A 21,665-nucleotide genomic window follows, 5' to 3' on the forward strand; every position below is an offset into this window, starting at 1 on the left:
AAATAACAGTCAGTCTGTCTTCACTTATCACATTTATAAACAGAGACAAAAACAAAGTTAATCCTTTATGACTGGATGTGATTAATCAGAAATCCAGTCAGAAGTGATATTTTATGATGTTTTAAGAGACAGAGGAAGTGTTCAAATCTTCTACACAAGAGAAAATAACACTGTTGCAACATAAAGAAATACAGTTACAAGTCAATTTTCTACTCCAAAATATGAAATGTGAGAAGAACTAATAAGACATGAAGCAACAGTTCTGACTTTAATATTCTTAGTATAAAAATGAAATCCCCAAAACAACTTGTGTGGCTTTATCCTTTAATACAAGACAGGAGATACCCAGCTATTACAAAATAAATACTAGTGATGCACCGTTCTATCGGTTTTGGACTCACTTGATATCACTACTATTGACAAACATCGGCTATCTACAAACGATCTACAACCAAAGTCAGCAGCCAACATTCATCTGTTGTGTTGCATCAGTCTAATGTTGGTGTGCCAGAATGCCTACGTGCTGACTCAGAGGATTTGCATTTTATTGGGTTGGAGAAAATTCCTGTTGAACAAACTCTGAGGGCAACGGGCAATGTGTGGGCGATGTGTGATTTGATTGTGAACATGCAGTTTGTGAGACAAGTTCCAGTGTCATTTCAAGAGGAGGGACTACTAGCAACAATTTTAATACATCAAATCTTGTAGCTCATTTGTGAAACAGGCAAGAAGATTAATTAATCAAGACCAAAAAAATGTCATTCCTGAAAACAACATCAGAATCAGTATCAGCCTTGAAAAAGGTTGGGCGTTGTGTAAACTGTTATAAAAAAACATAATTAGATGGTTTGCAAATCATTTAAACCCTTTAATTGAAAATAGCGAAAAGACAACATATCAAATGTTGAAACTGCTTTCAATGGGTGACAAATTGACATTGATGGCAGGCCAGTTTAGCACCTTGACTCTACTGAGCCTTGCTTTGCAGCATGTGGTTTGGCATTGTCTTGCTGAAAAGGGGATCGTCTGGATGGCAGCATATGTTGCTCTAAAAACCTGTTTTGTTTGGCATTAACGTTGCCAGGTGTGTAAGCTACCCATACCATTGACACTGGTGCATCCCCATACTGTCACAAATACTGGCTTTGATCTGTGTGCTTATCACAAGTTGAGTGGTCCCCTCCTCTTTGGAGTTGAGGACACAGCAGCGTCCATGATTTCCAAAAAGAACATCAGATTTTAATTTGTCAACCGCAGTACAGTTTTCCACTTCACTCAGATCATGTTACGTTGGCTGGAGCTCAGAGTAGTCACCAGCATTTCTGGATCATTTACGCAGCATCCCAACTTCTTTGGGATTGTGATTGTAAAACTGTATTCCTTGTTTTATTGTATTTTTGTTACTCAATTGATCTTATCTGATTCTTTTAAAAAAATGTTTTTATTAAACTTTTCTACTCTTATCTGATTCTTATTACTGACACACTTAAAACTAAATAGCCTTTTTTTTGTGGTTGGTTACATGTAATATGTATTTGTGTTTTACAAAGCTTGTTTTTGGTAGTTAAATTGACCAATAAAAGGTTCACATTATAACACTACGTTATCATTTGCAAAATGTTAATACAGTAACAAGTAACTTCAGCTGTTAAACAAATCTAGTGGATTAGTTAAAATTCAGAGCATTTGCATACTTCAGTCCGTATTCTGGTGGAACTGTATGCAGAGGATGAAATAGGAAATCCCAATTAAATAACAAGAACCAAGGATCTTTATTTAAAGAGAAAATGTGGCTCCTTTTTAAGATGTGGCACACAGAAGTACAAAATGCAATCCAATCTCTCCCTGACAACTGAAAAGCCAGCCCAAGATTTACTCATGTCTCTCAGCCGTTGTCTCAGCCTATTTGTCTTCTCTGTCAATATCCTCTTTGGTCTCTTTGACTCTGTCATGATGTGAACTGAGAGTAAGTGTGAGATAGGACCGGTAACAGGAGTTGTTTGCCATCAGCCTTTCTGCCAAAGATTTGTGATGCACTTTCGCAGAAAGATGGTCCACTTCCAGCCGAAGTTACGTGATCTGAGAAAAGGCACTCATGGCCAAAGAGGGTTCAAAAGAGGTTGCACTCTGTCTTTAATACAGAAGACTATTAGGGCATTGCTAATGAAGAACAATGACTGTAGGAAGTTTTTTTGCTTTCAAATTTTACTGACAGGCTTAGGAATACATAACTGTTGTAGTGTTTTATATTTAACATCAAAATTAAAACAAAGTTATAAAAATGTTCTTCCTTTTCTGATTGTTTTTTAGTATACCAAGACCTTTCCTACACTAAGATTTCAAAGCTTATTTTTTTGTGTTGAAATGTTGCATGATGTTGCTTTTATAGTATATATTAAGCAATTATATATTTTTTATATTCCACCTCTGGCTTTATTGAACTTTGCACATTACTTAAGTCAAATATGATAATTTTCGGAGGTTAAGTTTCTCTACAGATCAAGAAACTGAAGTCAGTGAATCTCTGAAATGTCCTTTAGTGAGCCTCACAGCTTGGCTCTGATACATAAAGTTCATACTTTCTAAAAAATAAAAAGGAGTGTTTTTGATGCCCATCTGGCTCTGAGCCCTCCGCTGTGCATTCCACAGTCTGCCCATTGAAGTGAGCTGATCCGAGCTCTGCGATAAAACTTTACCAAGTCAAAACAAAAGCTCTGTAGATAACTGCAGCGATTCAAACAGCTTTGAAGGCTCTTCCAGCTGCAGAGCAGAGCAACACAGTCCTCTGAGCCCAAACAGAGCGCACTGAGAGGAGAGCCAACCTGCCATGAGCTGCCTGACAGCCACAGGAGCTGCAGCTTCAGGTTTCCTCATCTGGAAAAGCCACTGTAGCAGACCACGACCCAGGAGAAACAGGAGAGGGGATTATATACATATACTATCTTGTCACACTGTTATAGGTGTCCCTTTAAGCTCAATGCAGCACCTTGTGAAAACTGGGATTTACAGACATGAGCGAATAAACCCAAGTCTTGGGAACAGTGAAAACAGGTAGTAAACACAACACTGACTTGTCACTTTTAAAGCTCATGAACTCAGCAGTTTAGAGTGAGCCAGTTATGGAGCAGCATTATCATTCATCCTCTGTCAGCCTGGTGAATATACGTCCTACACTTACTCTTTTTTCTCTTTTGGTTCCCCACCAACTCCCAAAGATCATGTGTGTCTCTAACCTGTTGGTTCTCTACTAAAGCTAGTTGTCGAGTTGTTTGTTTGGCTGTGTTGCTTTGAGCCTGAAGTGCTCAGCCTTTCTTTAAAGAGTTTTTTAATGTTTTATTGTGCCTGCTGTTTTATGATGAGCGATTAGACAGATCCAGAACAGTAAAGCTGTGATCCAATTGGCTAAAGGAGCTGAAACTTGCTAAAGAGCAACAAAACCTTTTGACAGCTTAGATTTAGGGGATTATTCTCCTTAGGTTTGAAGGAACACTTTTTAAATTAAACTGTATTACATGCTTGGATAGTAAATATCAACTTGAGAAGCAGACATATCATCACTCAAATGTGTTAGTATCTCATGTTTTGGTCATCACAATGCCCCCTCTGACAGTGATTATTGATGAGCATAAGGCTCATGCATTAACATTGAAGCTGAATTCTGGGACCTGCACAATACAGATGAAACCACATCAAATCACTTATGAGATATAAGCTACATCGGGGAAACTTGAGTGAAACACTTATTCAAACACAGTCAAAACTTAAAACAGACAAGACCAATGATCATAAACTAACACAACTAAAGTCTGTTTTAAAAGACACTTTGATCTAGCAGTAACCAGGATCTGTAGCTGTTAAATTTAAGTGAGTAGGAGGTTGCTTTTTGATTAAAGCTGCACAAATGTAGCAAAAGTGCTTCAAAACCATAGACTGCACAAATAATGGATGTGGTATCCATGACATCACCCATCTGTTCCTGAGCGCTGTTTTGAAACCAATCGTCGACGGGAGCCATATTGGAAATGCGGAACTCAACCAGGCAGAGTGTGAGGTAAAGAGCCGGAGTTTGAGCCTCCTAGCCAACAGCTATGTGTTCCCGCCTGTCAGTCAAGTCAGTCATGTCCTTATTTGGGCAAAAAACTTGTAATCTTAATATCTTCTGAACCTTCCTGTTTGAAAAAAAATTCACCCCCTGTACAGTGTGTGTCGATAGAGAAATTAGCTTCATAGGGCCAAGCTGTTTTTAGAACCAGGCTGTAAACATGTTTATTAATGCTGCAAAGATCGTCTTTTTTTAATGGGTGTGTATGTGGTTTCTGGTGTTTCTGCAGCCAGCCTCAAGTGGACGCTCGATGAACTGCAGTTTATAACACTTCCACATGGGCTTCATATTTTGAGACCGGAGGTTGCCGCTTGTTCAAAACTTTATATTGAATAAGATTTTGAGGATCTCACTGTGTTTCTTCGTGGTGCACCAGGAGGTAATCAGTGACTAAATGTGTGTTTTAATTTTCCTCACTCTGACAAAGATCCAAAGTGTTCCCTACCTGACAGATTTGACTGCCTCTAAAGCTAAAAGTTGATTTCTCTTTGGATTTGTTCTTGTTTTGCAAGTTTCATTTCATGGAGGAATCAATGTTCCCTTTGTTACTTCTCCCATAGAGACCATTTACTTACAAAACAGCAGATCATAACTCAATCAAGAGTGTAACTTAAAAGCTGCTGTGAGGAACTTCCAGTTTGTGTTGATTTTGGCGCCCCCTGTAGGCAAAGAGGTGCATCTGATCACTTGGCTGACCTTGTTCCATTCATGTGTGAAAAGCCTTTCTGACAAAAATCTCTTTATCAGCCGAATATGTCACTCAGTGTCCATGTTTCTGTAGAAAATGTTGTGAAAGTCTGGTTCTGCAGCGAGCTGTTGATCGTCACCGACACCTCGCTGCAGTTTCAGGCATCAGAAATTACAGACTAGAAATCGTCAGTCTTGTTGCTGATGGTATTGTTTGCTTTTGGAGCTCATAAAAAGACATCAGTTTGTACAATTTTAAACTCCTCACAGGGGTTCAAACCAAATGTAACTTTCTGTCCTTTAATCTCTGTCCTAATGTCCTGTCAACACTTTCTTTTTTACAGGATTTGAACTTACAGCAGTTTGAGTGAGACAGTCTTTAATCTGCAGCCAGTGTGAGCTGATTAATGACCAGAACTTTCTCATTATTGTTTTGCATCCAGGATTTGTGATTAAATATCCCAGTTATAAACAAGCACATCTGTGAGACTGTGATTAAAAAGCAGATATTCGTGCAAAGTTTCCCTCTTTTTTTCTGTTCGACCCAGCTCGACAGAAGCAAGCGTGATAAGTGTTCATAATGAGATCTGGGCTGAACAGCAGCCAGGACTTCACAGCTGATGTATATGCACGCTGTGACTGGGGCTGTAGCCTCTTTGTCACAGGTGACACCTTAAACCACGAGGCCAAAACCCCGCCGAGCCCCTACAAGACACCCAGGTCCAGTTTCACAAGAGTAATTGTAACATTCAGGCTTGACCTTTGCCCCAGTTTCTCATTCTCCACCTCTGTTTCCCTCCACCCTCTTGACAAGTTTTAACAAGCAAGGGGTTCCCGACCCTTTGAACTTTTCGGCCAGAAGCTGATTGTTTGTGACAACAGCCTGGAGGGAGGTCTGCGAGTCATGATGATCACTGTGTTCCTGACTGATGTTGCATCCCTGAGTACTGTGTGCCTCACTGCTGTTAAAAAAAATGAGGCGCTGACATTCCTCTGCACCAGTTAAAGACTGTGAGCTGCAACTGTAAATCTTTACAGCCTCCAAAGCAAACCGGCACATCGTCTTTGAATCATTCAGACCCTTTAAAGAATGATAAATTCTGCATGGAGTTCACAAAGCTGGCCCCACTGAGTGTCCGCTTCCTGCAGCCTCGTAATCTGTTTGTGATGCCGTTATTTGGGAAGTTGTTTTGGAGTTGCTGGGGACTGAAAGAGACACAAGGAGGAGTTACAAGCATCAGGCAGGTACACAATCTTCTGAGCTAAACCCTCCTCCTCCTCCTTCTCCACCTCCTCCTCCTTCTCCACCTCCTCCTCCTCCTCCACCTCCTCCTCCTCCTCCTCCTCCTGCAAATGTACTTAGCAGCTGTTTCTGAGGAAGTCACTGGAGAGAGGCTGCATGGAAAAAGGAGTCAGGCCAACTGGGTGGAGAGCAGTGGGAGGATTTTTTCCACTTCTGTCTGTCTGACAGAGAGAGGCTGATTTTTCTCAGCCAGCTATTCATCCTGAAGTTTGCAGACCATCGCATGCAGGCAACATTTTCAAAGTCAAACAACAAGGACCGAAGAAACACAGAGTTATCGTTTTCTGTCTTTATCAAAACAAACATCAATCTCTCATGATTTCAGGCATTTCTGATGACGTTTTGTCAGATTTGTAAGTCCTCTACACATCATTGATGTGTTTAATTTGATAGGTGTGTGTACTGTGTGCTCCACTTGAGTGCCTTTAGTCTTAACCTACATAGTTTCCATTCATTACTCAACCTTCTGTATGTCATCCGTGGAAAAAACCTGTCCTTGAAGTAGCAGCGATGTGTGTTGATGGAAAGTTTAACAGAGAGGCCATGCTCTGTAGCTCGTCCCTGCAGCACGTCTGGCTGGCTCTGGTCCATTTTATCAGTTAATCCAAACAATGGGATGATGAGTAAACACAGGTGTCCTCAATGAAAGCATTACGTATCTTTGGGACCTACGAGCTTCCATTAGAGAATCCTCAAGGGGGTCCATCTGGGGCTGTCATTTATGTCTGCACCAAAACAAAGAATTGACGGCACGCTCTGCTTAATGAATCAGTCACTGAAGTTTACTCACATGGAGTCTGACTCAAAGGGAGAGCTCACACACACGTTTCATGAGTGGATAGAAGGATCAATTAATAGCTACACAGAGAGAGAGATAAAGAGAAAGTTACAGAGCTTGGTTGATTTTTTTTATTAGGAATTTTGTTCCTACACTCTAGACCAGGGGTTTCCAAAGTGTGGGTCGAGACCGCCTCGGGGGTCATGAGACACAAATGGGGGGTCGTGAGAAGTCTTCCAGAATGTTTTTTTTTTTTAAGTTATCTAAATATGAAAAAAAATTATCCCATTATAGTAAAAAAATATCAACAAAAATACTAGCTACATTTGAAATAAAACCTTGAAAATAGAAAATGTAATGAGTTTTCTGCCTTTCTTTTTGCCACATGACTCCTAAGTTTAGGGTAGGTTAATTCATAACAGCAGAAGAAACACAGCCACATGCTCATATAGGTACACTCATTTTCTGCAGATCAGCTAAATGAAGCTACATTATATCACTTTGAGGGGCAGGGGGTCGCCAGTCTTTGGCACCTATATTTTGGGGGTCAAAGGCTAAAAAGTTTGGGAACCCCTGCTCTAGACTGTGTCCATATCACTCACTACACACTGTGTACACTTAGTACTGCTTCTTTGATATCTTGTAGTGTTGTTAGAACACTTAATGCACCAAAAAGTTGATTGAAAGTAGTGTGCAAATCATAATGACCCATCAAATAAAATACGAAAAGGAGAACAAAAAAAGATTGGCATAGTGTCCAAATGTTTTTTCATGCGTCAGTGAGGTCATCATGTAGTACCCTATGGAGGCCCTCAAACAGTAGGTAAGGAGGAGTGAATAAGTGAAAGATTTCAGGCAGAACCACAGTTATAATCAAGCGGCAACCTTTGGTCTCCAGGTATGAAGCCCATTCATAGGGTGTTATAAACTGCAATTTATCAAGCGTCCGCTTGAGGCTGGCTGCAGAAACACCAGAAACCACATACACACCAATTCAAAAAAGACGATATTTGCAGCATTAATAAACATGTTTACAGCCTGGTTCAAAAAACGGCTTGGGTCTACGTAGCTCATTTCTCTATCGGCACACACTGTACGGTGGGTGAATTTTTTTCTAACCCGACGGTTCAGAAGATATTAAGATGACGAGTTTTTGTCCAAATAAGGACATGACTGACTTGACTGACAGACGGGAACACATAGTTGTTGGCTAGGAGGCTCAAACCCCGGCTCTTTACCTCACAATAGGTTTGGTTGAGTTCAGCATTTCCAATATGGCTCCCGCCGACGATTGGCTTCAAAACAGCGCTCAGGAACAGATGGGTGACGTCACGGAAACTACATCCATTATTTATACAGTCTGAGGTTATAACACATGAAACACTGTCACCACCACATAACAGAGATCAGATACATCCACATTTATACTTATCTATACAGCTACACACACGCTTATTTAGGCTTGCCTTGCCTTGTATAGTGATGCTGTGGCACAGGGACTAAAGCTGCCATCGGGGGCCTGGAGAGGGGAAGACAACCACGAATGTAACATATGATAAAATGGCAGTGAGACCAGTTTTGTTCTCGTAGTATGGTTTTGTTTGTTTGTTTACGTAACAGCTACAGGACAGACCAAAGACTCCTTGTTGGACAGAAAAGCTTAATGTTGGTGCACGCCAGACGCCGCTTATTTCCAGTCAGACAAACCCAAAAAAAAGAAGCTATTCTATATGTATGTAAATCTCCACTAAGATGAGAAGACTTGCATTTGCTGTGTTTCATTTCAGAGCGTTATTACTGGGACTCCAAGCTGCACATTCCCACAGCAGACTACCAGGAAGTCCTGCATGATGATAAGGCGGCGCTGGCCTGGCTCACGGCCCTGCGTCGCATTGGCATCGTGTACCTGAAAGGGGCTCCAGCAGAGCAGGGCCAAGTGGCCAGGCTGGCAAAGAGGATCGGCTATCTCAGGCTGACATTTTACGGGTAAGACACGTTCATCCATTTATCTCCAGTCATCCTCAGCCAAGACACTGTTTCATAATTCTGCTCCTCACTAAATCTCTAAGTGCTGAATTTTCCACTGAGCGTGTTTGGTCGGAGCCAGAGAGTGTTATTAGGAGGAGTTAAATTAAAAAAAGGCTCTTTTTCATCTTGTTTTTAGGGAACAAGGAGCAAAAAAGCGGATAGGAAATTGTGATGAAAGAAGGTCTAAGATTCTCATTTTACAAAATTAATGTTTTGGAAAATATGTCCACAAGTCAATTATGCGCAGCTTTGATTCATTTCTGTCTTATGGAGATGCTCAGAGGTGTCTGTGGGCCTTTCATCACACCAGAGTTCATCACTCTGACTTACTGCAGAGCTGATTACTTGGGGACAGAGACGAGGAAAACAACTCTAAAGCATTCCAGCTTTTTTAAGCCAGAGGAATTACCTGGTGCACTCAGTCAGAACAGAGGTTTGGAGCGTAAAGCTTCCCCTCTGCCAGCAGATGAGCTCATGCTGTTGGTAGCAAAAAAGACTGCAGACTTTAAGCTGAAGGCCTGCCATCAGAGAAACTAGACCGCTTTTACGAGCCGGGCATCCAAACGAGGCATGCAAACAGAACATGGAAGATAGCTTTACCTCATTAGTGCTCGACTCCTGCTGCATCTCAATGAGTCGTCAACTTCAGAGGCAGCAGTCTGTGCATTCCTGTGAAGCTGCCCACTTTCCCCCTCAGGGAACCCTGCAAAGTTCATCTCATCTCTTCCTCTCTTTCTCCTCACAGCCTAATTGTTGCTGCTTATCTTCCAAAGCCAAAGTTAAATAATTAACGAGGAGTTTATTAATGAATGTTATCTTTGTCCTCAGGCACACATGGCAGGTCCAGGACAAATACATGGCAAACAATGTAGCCTATACTTCAGGACGGCTCAGTCTCCACACTGACTACCCTGCACTGCACTTTGCACCTGGAGTGAGTAAATCTGATTTGTATGCTCTATTAAGAGCATTAAACAGAGATGGTATCACTTATGGGTTTATATGCAGCTTTTATAAGGTTGTTTCAATCCTGGAATTCAGCTTTTCATCCTGTTTAAGTTTGTTAAATGAGCATTTGTGTGACATCTGCGTGTTTGACTGCCGTAGGTGCAGTTTCTTCACTGCATCAACCAGGCTGTGGAAGGAGGGGAGAGCGAGGTGGTGGACGGCTTCCACATGGCCGAGCAGCTGCAGAGAGAAGACCCAGAGGCCTTCAGGACGCTCACCTCGCTCCCTGTGGACTTCACAGACACGGGGACGGACTACTGCGACTTCATGCTGCAGTCCAAGAAGTGCATCATCGAGTGAGTGGAGACGCGCTGTCAGATCACCTGTTGCTTTCATTTTTCACACATTTACTGACTCTGCATGAAGCAGAGAGGCTGACATGCAATTGTTCTGAATTTCAAAAATGGTGCTCAGATAGAAATCCTCAGTGTGTGAGAGTTTGTGTGACGTGAACGTGTCTGATCTGAAATGAGACACTGCCATCTGCTGTTCAAAAATTACACGTCCTCAAAAATCTTCTTTACAAAGAAATGTTGAGACGCAGCTTCAGAATTATTGATGTAGGATGGGATGATAAACAACCATACTTTGGTCTGATGTTTATGTGTCAACACTCTTTTCAATGCTGTTTCCTTAAAGCTCCTGTGAGGAGTTTGAAGCTGGTTTAGAAACGGACCAAAATCAACATTGATGCCTTTATGTGACCAACAAAGCAAACAAGACCATCAACATGTGATTGATCGTGGGGCGGCTGTGGCTCAATGGGTGGAGTCTATAAATTGGAAGGTTGGCGGTTTGATCCCAGCTCTGTCTGGCAGTCACATGCCGAAGTGTCCATGAGCAAGACACTGAACCCACGTCATGCTCAGGAGATTTCAGTCCATGAAGTGGGCGGCTCGGGTCTGATTTCAACCCATGGTCCTTAATCACATGTTTACCTCCCACTCATTGTCCACAGTTTCACACTATGTCCACTGTCCTGTCCCTCAATAGAGCCCAACAAAATCTATAATAAGAGAAGATTTATTCAGGCTCTGCTGTGAACTTTGTTTGTTTGATATTTGACTGTGGTAGGTCTCATCAACAACAGGGATGAGACAAACTACAGGACTGAGGTGAGCTGCCTGGTCTTGTGGTGTGGACACAACAATCTCTCTCTGAACGTGGAGAAGACGAAGGAGATTGTTGTGGACTTCAGGAGAACACGCTCCTCTGACCATCAACGGTGCTGCTGTGGAGAGGGTGAGCAGCACTAAGTTCCTGGGTGTGCACATCACAGAAGACTTCACCTGGACCACCAACACTGCATCACTGACCAAGAAGGCACGTCAGTGCCTCTACTTTCTCCACAAGCTGAGGAAAGCTAGAGCCCCTGCCCCCATCATGCGCACCTTCTACAGAGGCACCATCGAGAGCATTCTCATCAGCAACATCACTGTGTGGTACGGGGCCTGCACTGCGTCTTGCCGAATGACCCTCCAGTGCATCGTGAGAACAGCTGAGAAGATTGTTGGTGCCTCTCTCCCCTCTCTCCATGACATTTACTCTTCCCGCCTCACCCGAAAAGCCCTGCACATAGCAGGCAACCCCCTCCCACCCGTCTCACAGCCTCTTCAACCTGTTGCCATCAAGAAGGGGACTACGCAGTCTCCAGGCCAGAACCAGCAGACTGAGGGACAGTTTTATCCACCAGGCAGTCAGGATGCTGAACTCTCCCTGTTTTGTCCCCTCGTCCCATAGTGCCCCCTTCACAGACTTAACCTGGTCACTGACCCCCCCCCCCAAATCAACGCTGAGGGTCTGAGAGAGAAACGCAATATCAAATCCTCAGTATGTCTAGTGCATACTGCAGTTCAGTTTATTTGACAATAAAGAAGACTTTGAACATTTGAACTTTTAAACCAGTTGTCAAAATGTTACTAAACTGTTTTTGGATGGCCCTGTTGCTTTGGCTTTAACATTAAGTCCCCCCCCTCTCTCTCTGAGCAGTGTTGATCCTGAGGGCCGAGTCGCGAGGGTAAACTACAACAATGCCACCAGAGACTCGGTGCTGGACTTCCCCATACACCAGGTGCAGCCCTTCTACAGAGCGCTAAAGGCCTATGTAAAAATCATGAACCGACCAGAGAATGTGGTCACATACACCATGCAGCCAGGTAAGTGTGCAACCCTCAATACTCAACACATTTAGAATAATGATATACACAGGCACTTTATCTGAAGTAGAGTAGTAGGAGTTCTTATGTGTCAACGTTCTGATTGTGAGAATGGAAAATAAAAATAAGGCAGAAGAAAGGACAACAAAACATCTCTGAAGGACGCTCAGGCTTATTGTCAACATGAAGTGGTGTAGTGATGTACAACAACATCTTTGTTATTGTTATCAAGGTCATGATGATATCAGGGATGTGAATGTCATCTGTAACTTTAATCAAATGGCCAAAGTCCAGTGTGACCCTCTCTAAATAATCACTGCTCAGAGTGACAGTGGGAGAGGCGCTCCAGACATCAAAGGGCGGCAGAGGGGACGTGCTTAGTAAGGAGACAGCAGCACACAGGGTTCAAACCTCCATGCTTGAAATCATCCATCCTGATGGAGCGTCCTTGTAGTGACGTGAAGGATTCAGCGTGACTCAAACAGACCTGTTTGTAAGTCGTGACCGACAGCATGAATGCTACAAGTAACTCAAGAGTGGGCAAAGAGCCACTTAGAGACACACCCCCCCCCCCCCCCCCCCCCCCCCCCCCCTCCATCCTCCCTGAAGTGAATCTGGAAGTGGTAGGAGACTGAGACAAGACTTCTACATTAATACACTAAGATTTGAGTTTTTGCACCCTGGAATAATGTGTTTTTTTATTATCATCATAAAAGATGGATGACATATCTCCCAGGATATGCAGCTTAAGCCTCTTTAATGATATCGTTCATACACCCCTGGAGATGAAATACAAGTCCTCTGCCATGAGATTCAAATTTCAAATAAAGTAGAAGCATCAAACGTAATCTAGAGACGGTAACTTAAACTCACAGAGCTGAAGATGGGCAGACATAATGGATGGATAGAAATGACACGCCTGCTTTTGTCTGCTGCTTTTCGACATCTGACTCATCATCCATTAATTATCTATACTTCTCATCCTGTTGGGGGTCGTAGGGATCAAGGACCAATTATTCAAAGTTTTGAGGGGTTTGTCTGCAAATGTATTTAGTAATCTGCAGCACAAGTGCTGTGTCAGAATCCAGAGCTTGACAGCACCAGAAACTGAAGCAAGTCAGGATGGTAGACATTTAGTTTGAAGCACGAGGCCTCAGATATCTACCAACTGGTGCGTCATCTGCAAGGTAGATCAGCTAGGAAACTCAAGCTGCGCTGATTTCACACAACATGCATCACTCTTACAATCACCTAACAAGTGTATCCTCACAATGTGGCGGTCTATAAAGCTGCAGGATTTCAAATTTTAAAACCCTGGTATACCCTGTATAACTGCAGGCTCCAACGAGAGGGTTGAAGATATAATCTCATCACCTTAAATTCAGGAAGTAAAATAAACCTATGAGGAGTGATGAGGTCAGAGCCAGGAAACTAAATACAATGTTTTGCAACGCTAAAAGTTTCAACCAGACTTTATTCCTGATCTCTGTGTGTTTTTGTTTCAGGTGACATCGTGACCTTTGATAACTGGCGTCTGCTGCACGGGCGGAGGAGTTACATCAGCAGGCCGGATAGGTTGAGACACCTGGAGGGAGCTTACCTGGACTGGGACGAAGTCATGTCTCGCCTCCGGATACTCCGTAGCTCCGTCAGCGAGAATGCATGAAGCGTCTAAACTGTGTTTAAAGTGGCTTCAAAGTACGAGATCAGCTGATCCTTATTCAGAGGGCAAAGTGCAAAGATATTCATCTGACAACAGATGGAGAGCTGAATCTCTGACTCTAGTCGAGCATCAAATCATATGAAATTCTGTCAATGATTGAGGGTAAGGATGCTTTTCTATAGATGGGTAAAACTCTGCAGAGTGTCTGCTGCCTTTCTGACACGTCTGTGTGCAACGCTTCAATGCAAACATCCAGAGAAACGCCTGGCTTTCAAATTCAAAGATGCTTTCAGATCGCTGGTAACTACATGTTTATAAGCTGAAAAAAATATATTTACATTCTACATTTGGGTTCTAAGCTTTATGATTATTATATGATGTAATTATTGTTTTTATCTCTACTTTAAATATTCAGCACAAACTTTCTGTTCCCAAAATTCCTCATGCAAACAGAATCTTCTAATTCATTTCTCACCACAGTCTGTATCTTACCTTGGTTTACCAGTACATACGCAGAGGTGGAAAAAAGAGATGATGTCTAACAGATGTCAAAATGTATCCCTTCACTTCCCCTCACCTCCTGCTTCAGTGTCTCGCTACCTCTGCTTTTCTTTTTGTGCCAACAAACAGGATTTCTTTTCCTCTCCCTGAACTCTGCAGAGATTAAGTCTGAATTCAAACTGCCTTAAGATACAGCACAGGGCTGATAGGCTGTAGTGGAAGTAGCAGGATGGAGTAGCTGTAGTTTGATTTAACTGACTCTTAAACATAAAAACAAAGTTTTGGTTGTATTGTTGAGAAAACTGCATTTTCTAAATTTAGGGCTTTTGAAACATTGGGCAAAATGATGCATTGAGAACATTTTACATGAATCATGTAAAATGAAAATTCCAGAGCTTCTCAAGTTGTTGTGTCATCAAAGCTGACCTCATTTTTAACTTGGCTTAATCATCCAAATTAGCATTTCATAGATGAAAGACAGCAACCATTTTCTCCTGAAGCTTCTCATTATGACTAAATATGATGAAGATGGATTGACCTTAATCTGTGATGCACAACAAAAGTTAAAATCACATTATGATGACGTGGTTACGTTTCACTGAGCGAAGAAACATTTCAGTGAGTTCTGTTGATTTTGGGGTGATAGAAACTTTAATTCTTTTACAAAGACACCAGCTCCCTTAAAAAGAATATTTTCTGAAGTTTAAGCGTCATGCATTACAATGTCATTCCCCCCAGGGTGCAGGTTATAGTCAAAACTTCATAGACTTTCAAAGCTCCTGTGAGTAACCAGTTTACGGCGGTTTAGCGCCCCCTTGTGGTCAAGAGGTATCTCTTATCTCTGTTCTTCTTGTCCTCGAGATGTGAGTGTTTTTGCCAAAATTTGTATCTTTCTTTCTTTCTTTCTAATGTGAAACTCTTCTCACTCACTTTGTATCTTTGTCAGACATGTATCCAAAAGGCTGTTGCTGTAGAGTCCAGTTATTCACTTTATTCGACTCCTCCCCTCCTGTTCTCCTGTGTCCAAAGAACTGAGCAACACTTGTCTTTGATTTTGCCCCGGAACTAATTCATCACATTTTATGTCATTTACACGATCAGTGTGTAGGAATCAGGGCATCATTGGCAAAAATGGGATTTTCTATTTATTAATATATTTTCATGACTGTGTAATTATTAAAAAAGAGACACAGGTCCTCTTCGCTGAAGTCGTCAATGCTTTAACTTCATGTTTCTACAGCAGAGCCCAGAACAGACAAACTAAACCCTGATAGGTGTAGTATCCAAGTTGCAAATCTAAGCTCTTGTACATACTTGGAGAAGTTTTTACTTTATTGTAATTGATGTCTTCACCACTAGATATCACTAAATCTTATTAAAGTGGCAGACATATTGGTGCACCATCATAGCCAAAACAACCAGGTGAAGTCTGCTCAGATGTTAACAGGTATGACTCACCTGAAAGCTTTTCCCCCTCCAGTCTTAATATGTTCAGTGGTTGTTCAGGTGTCAAGTGTTTTGTAAAAACAAGTTAATGTCATTGAAAACTCAAACATGCAACAATAAATCTTCAACTGTCTGTCAGTCTTCTGCTTGTTTTTCATTTGAACTTGTGTTGCAAACTTTATTTTTCTTCATAAAATGACGATGAGCCGCACTGAGCTTCATTTGCGACAACTTTATTATATTGCCAAAGCTGTACATGTTCTATAAATATCTTTTTCAAATACTGGAATACTTCCACCTGACATCTCGTTTCATGTTTTCCCTCTCGTTACAGCAGCTGACTGGTACAATGACTGAGATGAGCTGTAATAATCCAGTGTAAAAAAAAAACTTTAAATTGAGCAGAGAGCTATGTCCCAATCACAAACTGACTTCAGAGATGCTTCAGACAGAGGTCTGTCATTTCATTTATTAATGGATCGAGATCTTCTGAATCACTTCTCTCTGCACAGTTCAATCACTAAAAATACAAGCTTGTTGGAATAAAAAAAACAAAAGGTGAAATAACTGTACTGGTATATTGCTGATCTGGAGAAACGGATCACCACATAAACACACACAAACCCACACACACGCGCACACACACATGTACACACTCTCATGTGAAAGTCAATGTGCCAGCAATAGGACCAGATTCAGCCGTTCTCTACTATCACAGAACAGAAACAACATTAAGACCGGAGGATCAGATGACCAGCTGCAGGAGTTTCACACGACAGAGATCAGTCACAGAAGGAAAAACTGCTGCTGTGAGTTCGGAGGATTCTGACTTTCGACATGACTCGAGCTGTGACAGAACGTTTTTCCCACCTCACTTTTCTCATTTAAAACCAAAGAGCGACACCATGTTCAGGTGCTTTTGGTTTCACTTCAAAATCAATCAATTCTGTTGTAAAACATCATTTTTGATATATCATCAAACCCAACTTTAGATTCATAAATGATAACTATTGTTAGACTTGTGGTGACAGAAGATTGTGTTATGGATGTCGTCAAAGTAGTTGATGTTAAATTTATTTATTTAAAGAAATGTTAATTGGCTATAATAATTAGACGCCTTATTATTTTTTTCCATATTTTTAGGTACGTCATCACGTTTTCTCATGGTCTGTTGGAAATGATGACACTCGTTTTGTTTTTTTTTAAATGTCATTGAGTTGTTACATCAGGTAACAAAGGAGAGGACCATATTCAGATTATATTCCAGGCACAGATTAACAGAGGCACAGCAGAAGACGAGTCACTATTTCTGGTAAAAGCCATCAGAAGGCGTCACTATGTACCTGAAAACTGGATTTAAAAAATGTTAATGTCCACAGCCTGTGAAGAAACGTCTCTGCCACTTGGAGGGTTATCCACGCCTTGTAACCTGACTGAGTGAAATACTTGATCCTAGTTGGTCAAAACAGTGTTTAATTTTCACATTTCACCTCTGCATCTCGACATCGTGGCAAAAACTTTTGAGTTTCTTTCTCAGGCTGAGAAATTATAACAGTTAGCAGGCACAGATGTGATAGCAGCCTGTGGAGTTACTGAACCCCAAACATCTCTGATGGTGAAAAGAGGAGCAAGATCTTATCACGCAATCCAGGAAACAGCAGCAGAGCTGGTGAGAGCGTCTCTAAGTCAGTGATTACTAGAAAGTAACTGAAATCAGAAGCCGTGATGATAACAGCAATGTTAAAGGTTGGGACATTTTCTCACCCTGTAGGGATTCTGATTTGCAAGACCACCAGTTCAGATCTTAATGTTGTGTCCCCATATTTAAACCTTACTGAGCTTAATTTATTATGTTAGATTTATGTTTGTCTCGATCACTAGCAGCAACAGAAGTTTTCAATCCTACATTTTGGTCTGCAAATCAGAATGATGATTTAGAGGACATACCCGGCAGAGGTCCAAGCACCTGATAACATGTGTTTGCAGCAGCTTTGTGAACGTGAAATAATGTTTAAAAATGGCAGACATTTCAAGGCTGATTATCATTAACATCAACTTCAAAAAGTCTGACGAGATGCACAGAAGAGCGCCTCCAGTGGTCACACACTACACACTAATGTAACAGCTCGTTGATTCAGGTGAGTCCGGTTTGTTTTGCTTTTTTTCACATTTAAATTCAGCGTACGAAGAAGAAACAGCACTAACATCTACTGACAGCATCGCTAAGACACATTTCACATGGCTTTTAATGGCTGAATTAAAATGGGAAAGCTATTGAACAACACCACCCATGACATCTACCACAGCAGCTCCACCTGCTGTGACATCACAGGTTGTGGGTGTGGCCTAAGTGAGAAATGCTCCAGAGTTTGCACCAACAGAGAGCAACACAGCAGCAGTTTTGTTTCTTCTACGCATGATTCAGTTTTCAAAAGACAAACTTGGAACAGTCATGTCAAACTGAAGTCATCATATTCACTTCGAGAAACACGAACTATAGAAAACAAACGTCTTTTCTTACATTCTTCACCCTGTGGACGCAGGGTCACTTAAGAAAACCTGGCTCTGGCAATGGCTAACTACTTCTTAAGTATTGCACATCTAGCAAATCAACAATTTGTAACATTATTTTTCCAGAGAAATGTACAGTCAATATATGTATATATTAAATAAATACTATATATAGAAATATATATATAATATTTATTTGTCATCCTCATAATAACATGCATTGATAACAGCAGACCACAGACGAGAAGTTTTACAGTAGAACTAGAACAGTAATCAGAGGACACTCACATTATTTTAGGGTTCAAACACTTGAAAGAAGCGTTTACATGCGGTGCTCTGGTGCAGTATACAGTAGCTTTTTCAGTATGGGATCTCCTGCACTACTTAAGGGTCTCTGGATGTTTCCACTTGGACAGACTGGAACTTTACAGTAAGCACGAATCACAGAACGATGATGGAGACAGATATGTGGGGACGGTCTACTCTAGTGACTTTTCAAGGCTGTGCACGGGACCTGCATGCACTCTGTGCCTCGGGGGAATCCCTCACATCTCCTATCAGCTCAAACATTTGGGTCTTGGCAGCTGGAACAGTAGAAGACAGAGGAGAGGAGCTCAGGGGAGACGTTTCTCTGACCTTACAGAGCAGGCAAACATTTAACTAGTTGGTATGATCATCAGGACGACAGCGATGAGGAAGTATTTACATGACATCACAGACCAAACACGTTACACAACAGGGGCTAAAAAGGGTTTTAGGCTTGTATGTACAAGAGTAGGGAGCGGGTTTGTGTGCTTAGACTAAAGTTAGGGATTGTCAGAAGTCTGTGGTTTCGGAGCTGAGATGCCGTTTCAAGTAGAGGCACACCGAAGGGGGGGGGAGAGGGTGCACAGTGTGGACTAGCTTGGAAGGGGTCTCGGTGACAAGATCTTGGGTTTTCCTTCCGCCTCCTTCCCCTTCACTGCTGCCACGTAGGAGAAAAGGCAGAGGACGGAGTAACAGATCTGATGTGCCTGCAGGAGGAAAGATAACCATGAGGGAGAAAACAACTGAGGTGAGAAGAGACATCCCTGTGAAGTTAAAAATAACACAAGACACAGAGCCCGACACGAGGCTCTGTTAGTCTGGAGAGTTCAGGAATAAAGTCTGTTGCATAATTCAGCGTTTAAAGGCTCTCTGAAGTTTGATGTTGTTCTGCTGATAGTCGGTGGCAGTAAAACGCTGTTATATTTACATTCTTTCAAAAAGAAGCTCTGCTAACGTTTCAACGAGGAGGAAAATGCTTTCAACCGTTCTGCTCAACCTCAGAGTAACAACGTGTCTGAGTGTGTGAACACAACTTTTGATTACAATAAAACTCAAAGTTGCACCTTGAATGTCTTTTTCTTTGTATTGATAAACGTCTAAAGAAGGGCAGAGTGCTTTTACAGCAACACTTATTTTGTTCTTTGTATGGACATTTGTAGTTTGCATAATTCAGTCAAATGTATACACATTTTGAAGTCCTACAAGACTCAGTCATCACTTCAGTGTATGTCTGTATGTCGTACTTTAAAGGGTGTTGATTTATTAATGCTATTGACAGTTTCACCTCGTAACAGAAAAAAAACTCATCACCTTTTAAGTGTATGCACTTTGCATTTTCTTAGGCCCAAGAAGGTAAAAGAAAACTCAAGACTTTTGTTAATATCCCTAAACGACTAACACTGGACTTCCACCAGATCCATGTCCGGTCCGCCTCCGATCCGCTGCAGCCCAGCTCCTTGCTCTGTCATCCGTCAACACCCACCGGTTGCGTTTTCGGAACGCAGCGAGGAGCAGGTCCGCTGGACGGCTGGAGTCATGTGACCGAGGTTTCCCCGCGGTAATTACTGAATCAAGGATTATGCTGCACCTCTCCTCGTCCATGTTGTCTTTATGGTTCGCTTAAAACATCCGACTTGATGACTCCAGGCCTGCCTCCACTCAAAATTGTGATAGTTAAGTTAAAAATGACCTAATGATAACACAGAGTGTTTTATTCTCAAACTTAACCAGATGTTTTCATCTTTTTTAGGTGCCTGACTTCCTGTCCCGCTCCATCTGCTCTGTTGACATTGATGCGTCATGTTCCAGCATTCGTCAAAATTAGAAGTCTTGTGTCTCTGATCCGTTCGTTCCGACCTGCCGGATCAGAGACGCAGCCGGAACGAACAGAGCGGATCCAGTGGGAGTTAACACGTTGACTAGAATAGAAACTTTTCAGATCCGGTGCTGTGATGGATCGGAGACAGACTGTAAAAAGATCTGGTGGAATTTGGCCGTAAGCATCCTGCTGGCAACAATCCACTTCATCTATTGTGTAATCTAAAGCTGTTATCAAGATGCTGTTCACCCTGAATTCAACCATTTGCATTCGCACATGCAGCTCACCCTGAAAGATAGTTTTTAATGAGTGAAGTACGTGTGTGAATGAGCTTAGGTGTTTGTTTAAGAGCTCACTACCAAGAAGTATTCTCATCCTAATGAAGCTTTAATGAAGTCAGTCTTACTTTGGATTATGTTCTGAGTTATATTTGATTTATGAATAAAAACGTGTCCTGGTAGGAATCACAGCCATGTAAGGTAACCTTCCAAATAAGCCTCACTCTATGTAGAGATGTGTTCTCCTGTTCTGAAACAGAAAGCCTGACACCTCTGGCTGTGATATAAACCTGAACTAAGCAGATCAAAACCTCTTATTGATCGGTGCCGTGTCATTCTTTCCCAGCGTCAAACCTTTGACTGTCCCTTTACATGCAGAGCTTATCTTATATATTAAGTGACTCAGTCAGCAGCAGAGAGGACTCACCATGGGCGTCTTGTACTTGTGGATCACCACTTCTTTAGTTTCAGGAACTATGTCAGTGCAAGAGACAAAACAAAGAATTCAAAGGCAGCAGGAACCCTCAGTGTGTGAGGGTTACAGGGAGGGACTTTCAACAAGGTGGAAGATGGGATGTGGGCCAAGAAGAGTCCGACACAACAGTCAGGAGAGCTCTGAACTTCTGACAAAGGCCTGAGCAGCTTGTCTGCTTTACGTTCATTCTTTCGTTAATATTCAAATATATCAATATTCTGATAATTGGTATGATCAGATTTATTCTTTAAATACTTCACCAAAGGCCGATATTATGAATAAACTTTTATAAAGGAAAGCAGAGCATTACATCTAAGCTTTTGACTGTTGCTCAAACATTCATGACCCACGAAATGGACAAATAAAAACACAAATGTCGTATATCAAGAGGCTGCGAAGAGTAAAGTTACAAATATGGAAAAAAAAAAACTCAAGGAGAGAAAAGGACAACCTCCCCAGCCCCCACCCCATTCCCCTCCAGTGAGCCGAGAGCTTGAGGACATCACAGAGAAGCAGCCACAAGAGGCCAAAATCCTCTGACCCAGGCCCCCGTCACTGTCCACAGGACAGGTTGACTTTTCATTAGTAACTGTGAACCCGTAGC

The 21,665-nt window shown here is 41.9% G+C and overlaps 2 protein-coding genes across 11 annotated transcripts in view; one reads left to right on the forward strand and one right to left on the reverse strand.

Annotated features, from left to right (window-relative positions):
• bbox1 (butyrobetaine (gamma), 2-oxoglutarate dioxygenase (gamma-butyrobetaine hydroxylase) 1) overlaps positions 1-15,805 on the forward strand; it is a 29,844-nt gene extending 14,039 nt beyond the window's left edge. Inside the window, exons 4-8 of the mRNA XM_034680398.1 lie at positions 8,658-8,856; positions 9,727-9,832; positions 10,006-10,202; positions 11,896-12,062; positions 13,568-15,805. Of these exons, the coding sequence (XP_034536289.1) occupies positions 8,658-8,856; positions 9,727-9,832; positions 10,006-10,202; positions 11,896-12,062; positions 13,568-13,728 (830 nt within the window). The 3' untranslated portion in view covers positions 13,729-15,805. The remainder of the gene's footprint in view (positions 1-8,657; positions 8,857-9,726; positions 9,833-10,005; positions 10,203-11,895; positions 12,063-13,567) is intronic.
• An 84-nt stretch (positions 15,806-15,889) lies between these two features.
• The window catches only part of madd (MAP-kinase activating death domain), a 64,401-nt gene continuing 58,625 nt past the window's right edge, over positions 15,890-21,665 (reverse strand). For all 10 annotated transcript variants that reach the window (XM_034680392.1, XM_034680396.1, XM_034680395.1 and 7 more), the window contains 2 exons: positions 21,014-21,060; positions 15,890-19,196 (listed from right to left, as the gene is read on the reverse strand). In XM_034680392.1, coding sequence (XP_034536283.1) covers positions 19,083-19,196; positions 21,014-21,060 — 161 coding nt within the window. In that variant the 3' untranslated portion in view covers positions 15,890-19,082. The remainder of the gene's footprint in view (positions 19,197-21,013; positions 21,061-21,665) is intronic.

The sequence above is a fragment of the Notolabrus celidotus genome, chromosome 3, assembly GCF_009762535.1.
Source record: "Notolabrus celidotus isolate fNotCel1 chromosome 3, fNotCel1.pri, whole genome shotgun sequence".
NCBI lineage: Eukaryota > Metazoa > Chordata > Actinopteri > Labriformes > Labridae > Notolabrus > Notolabrus celidotus.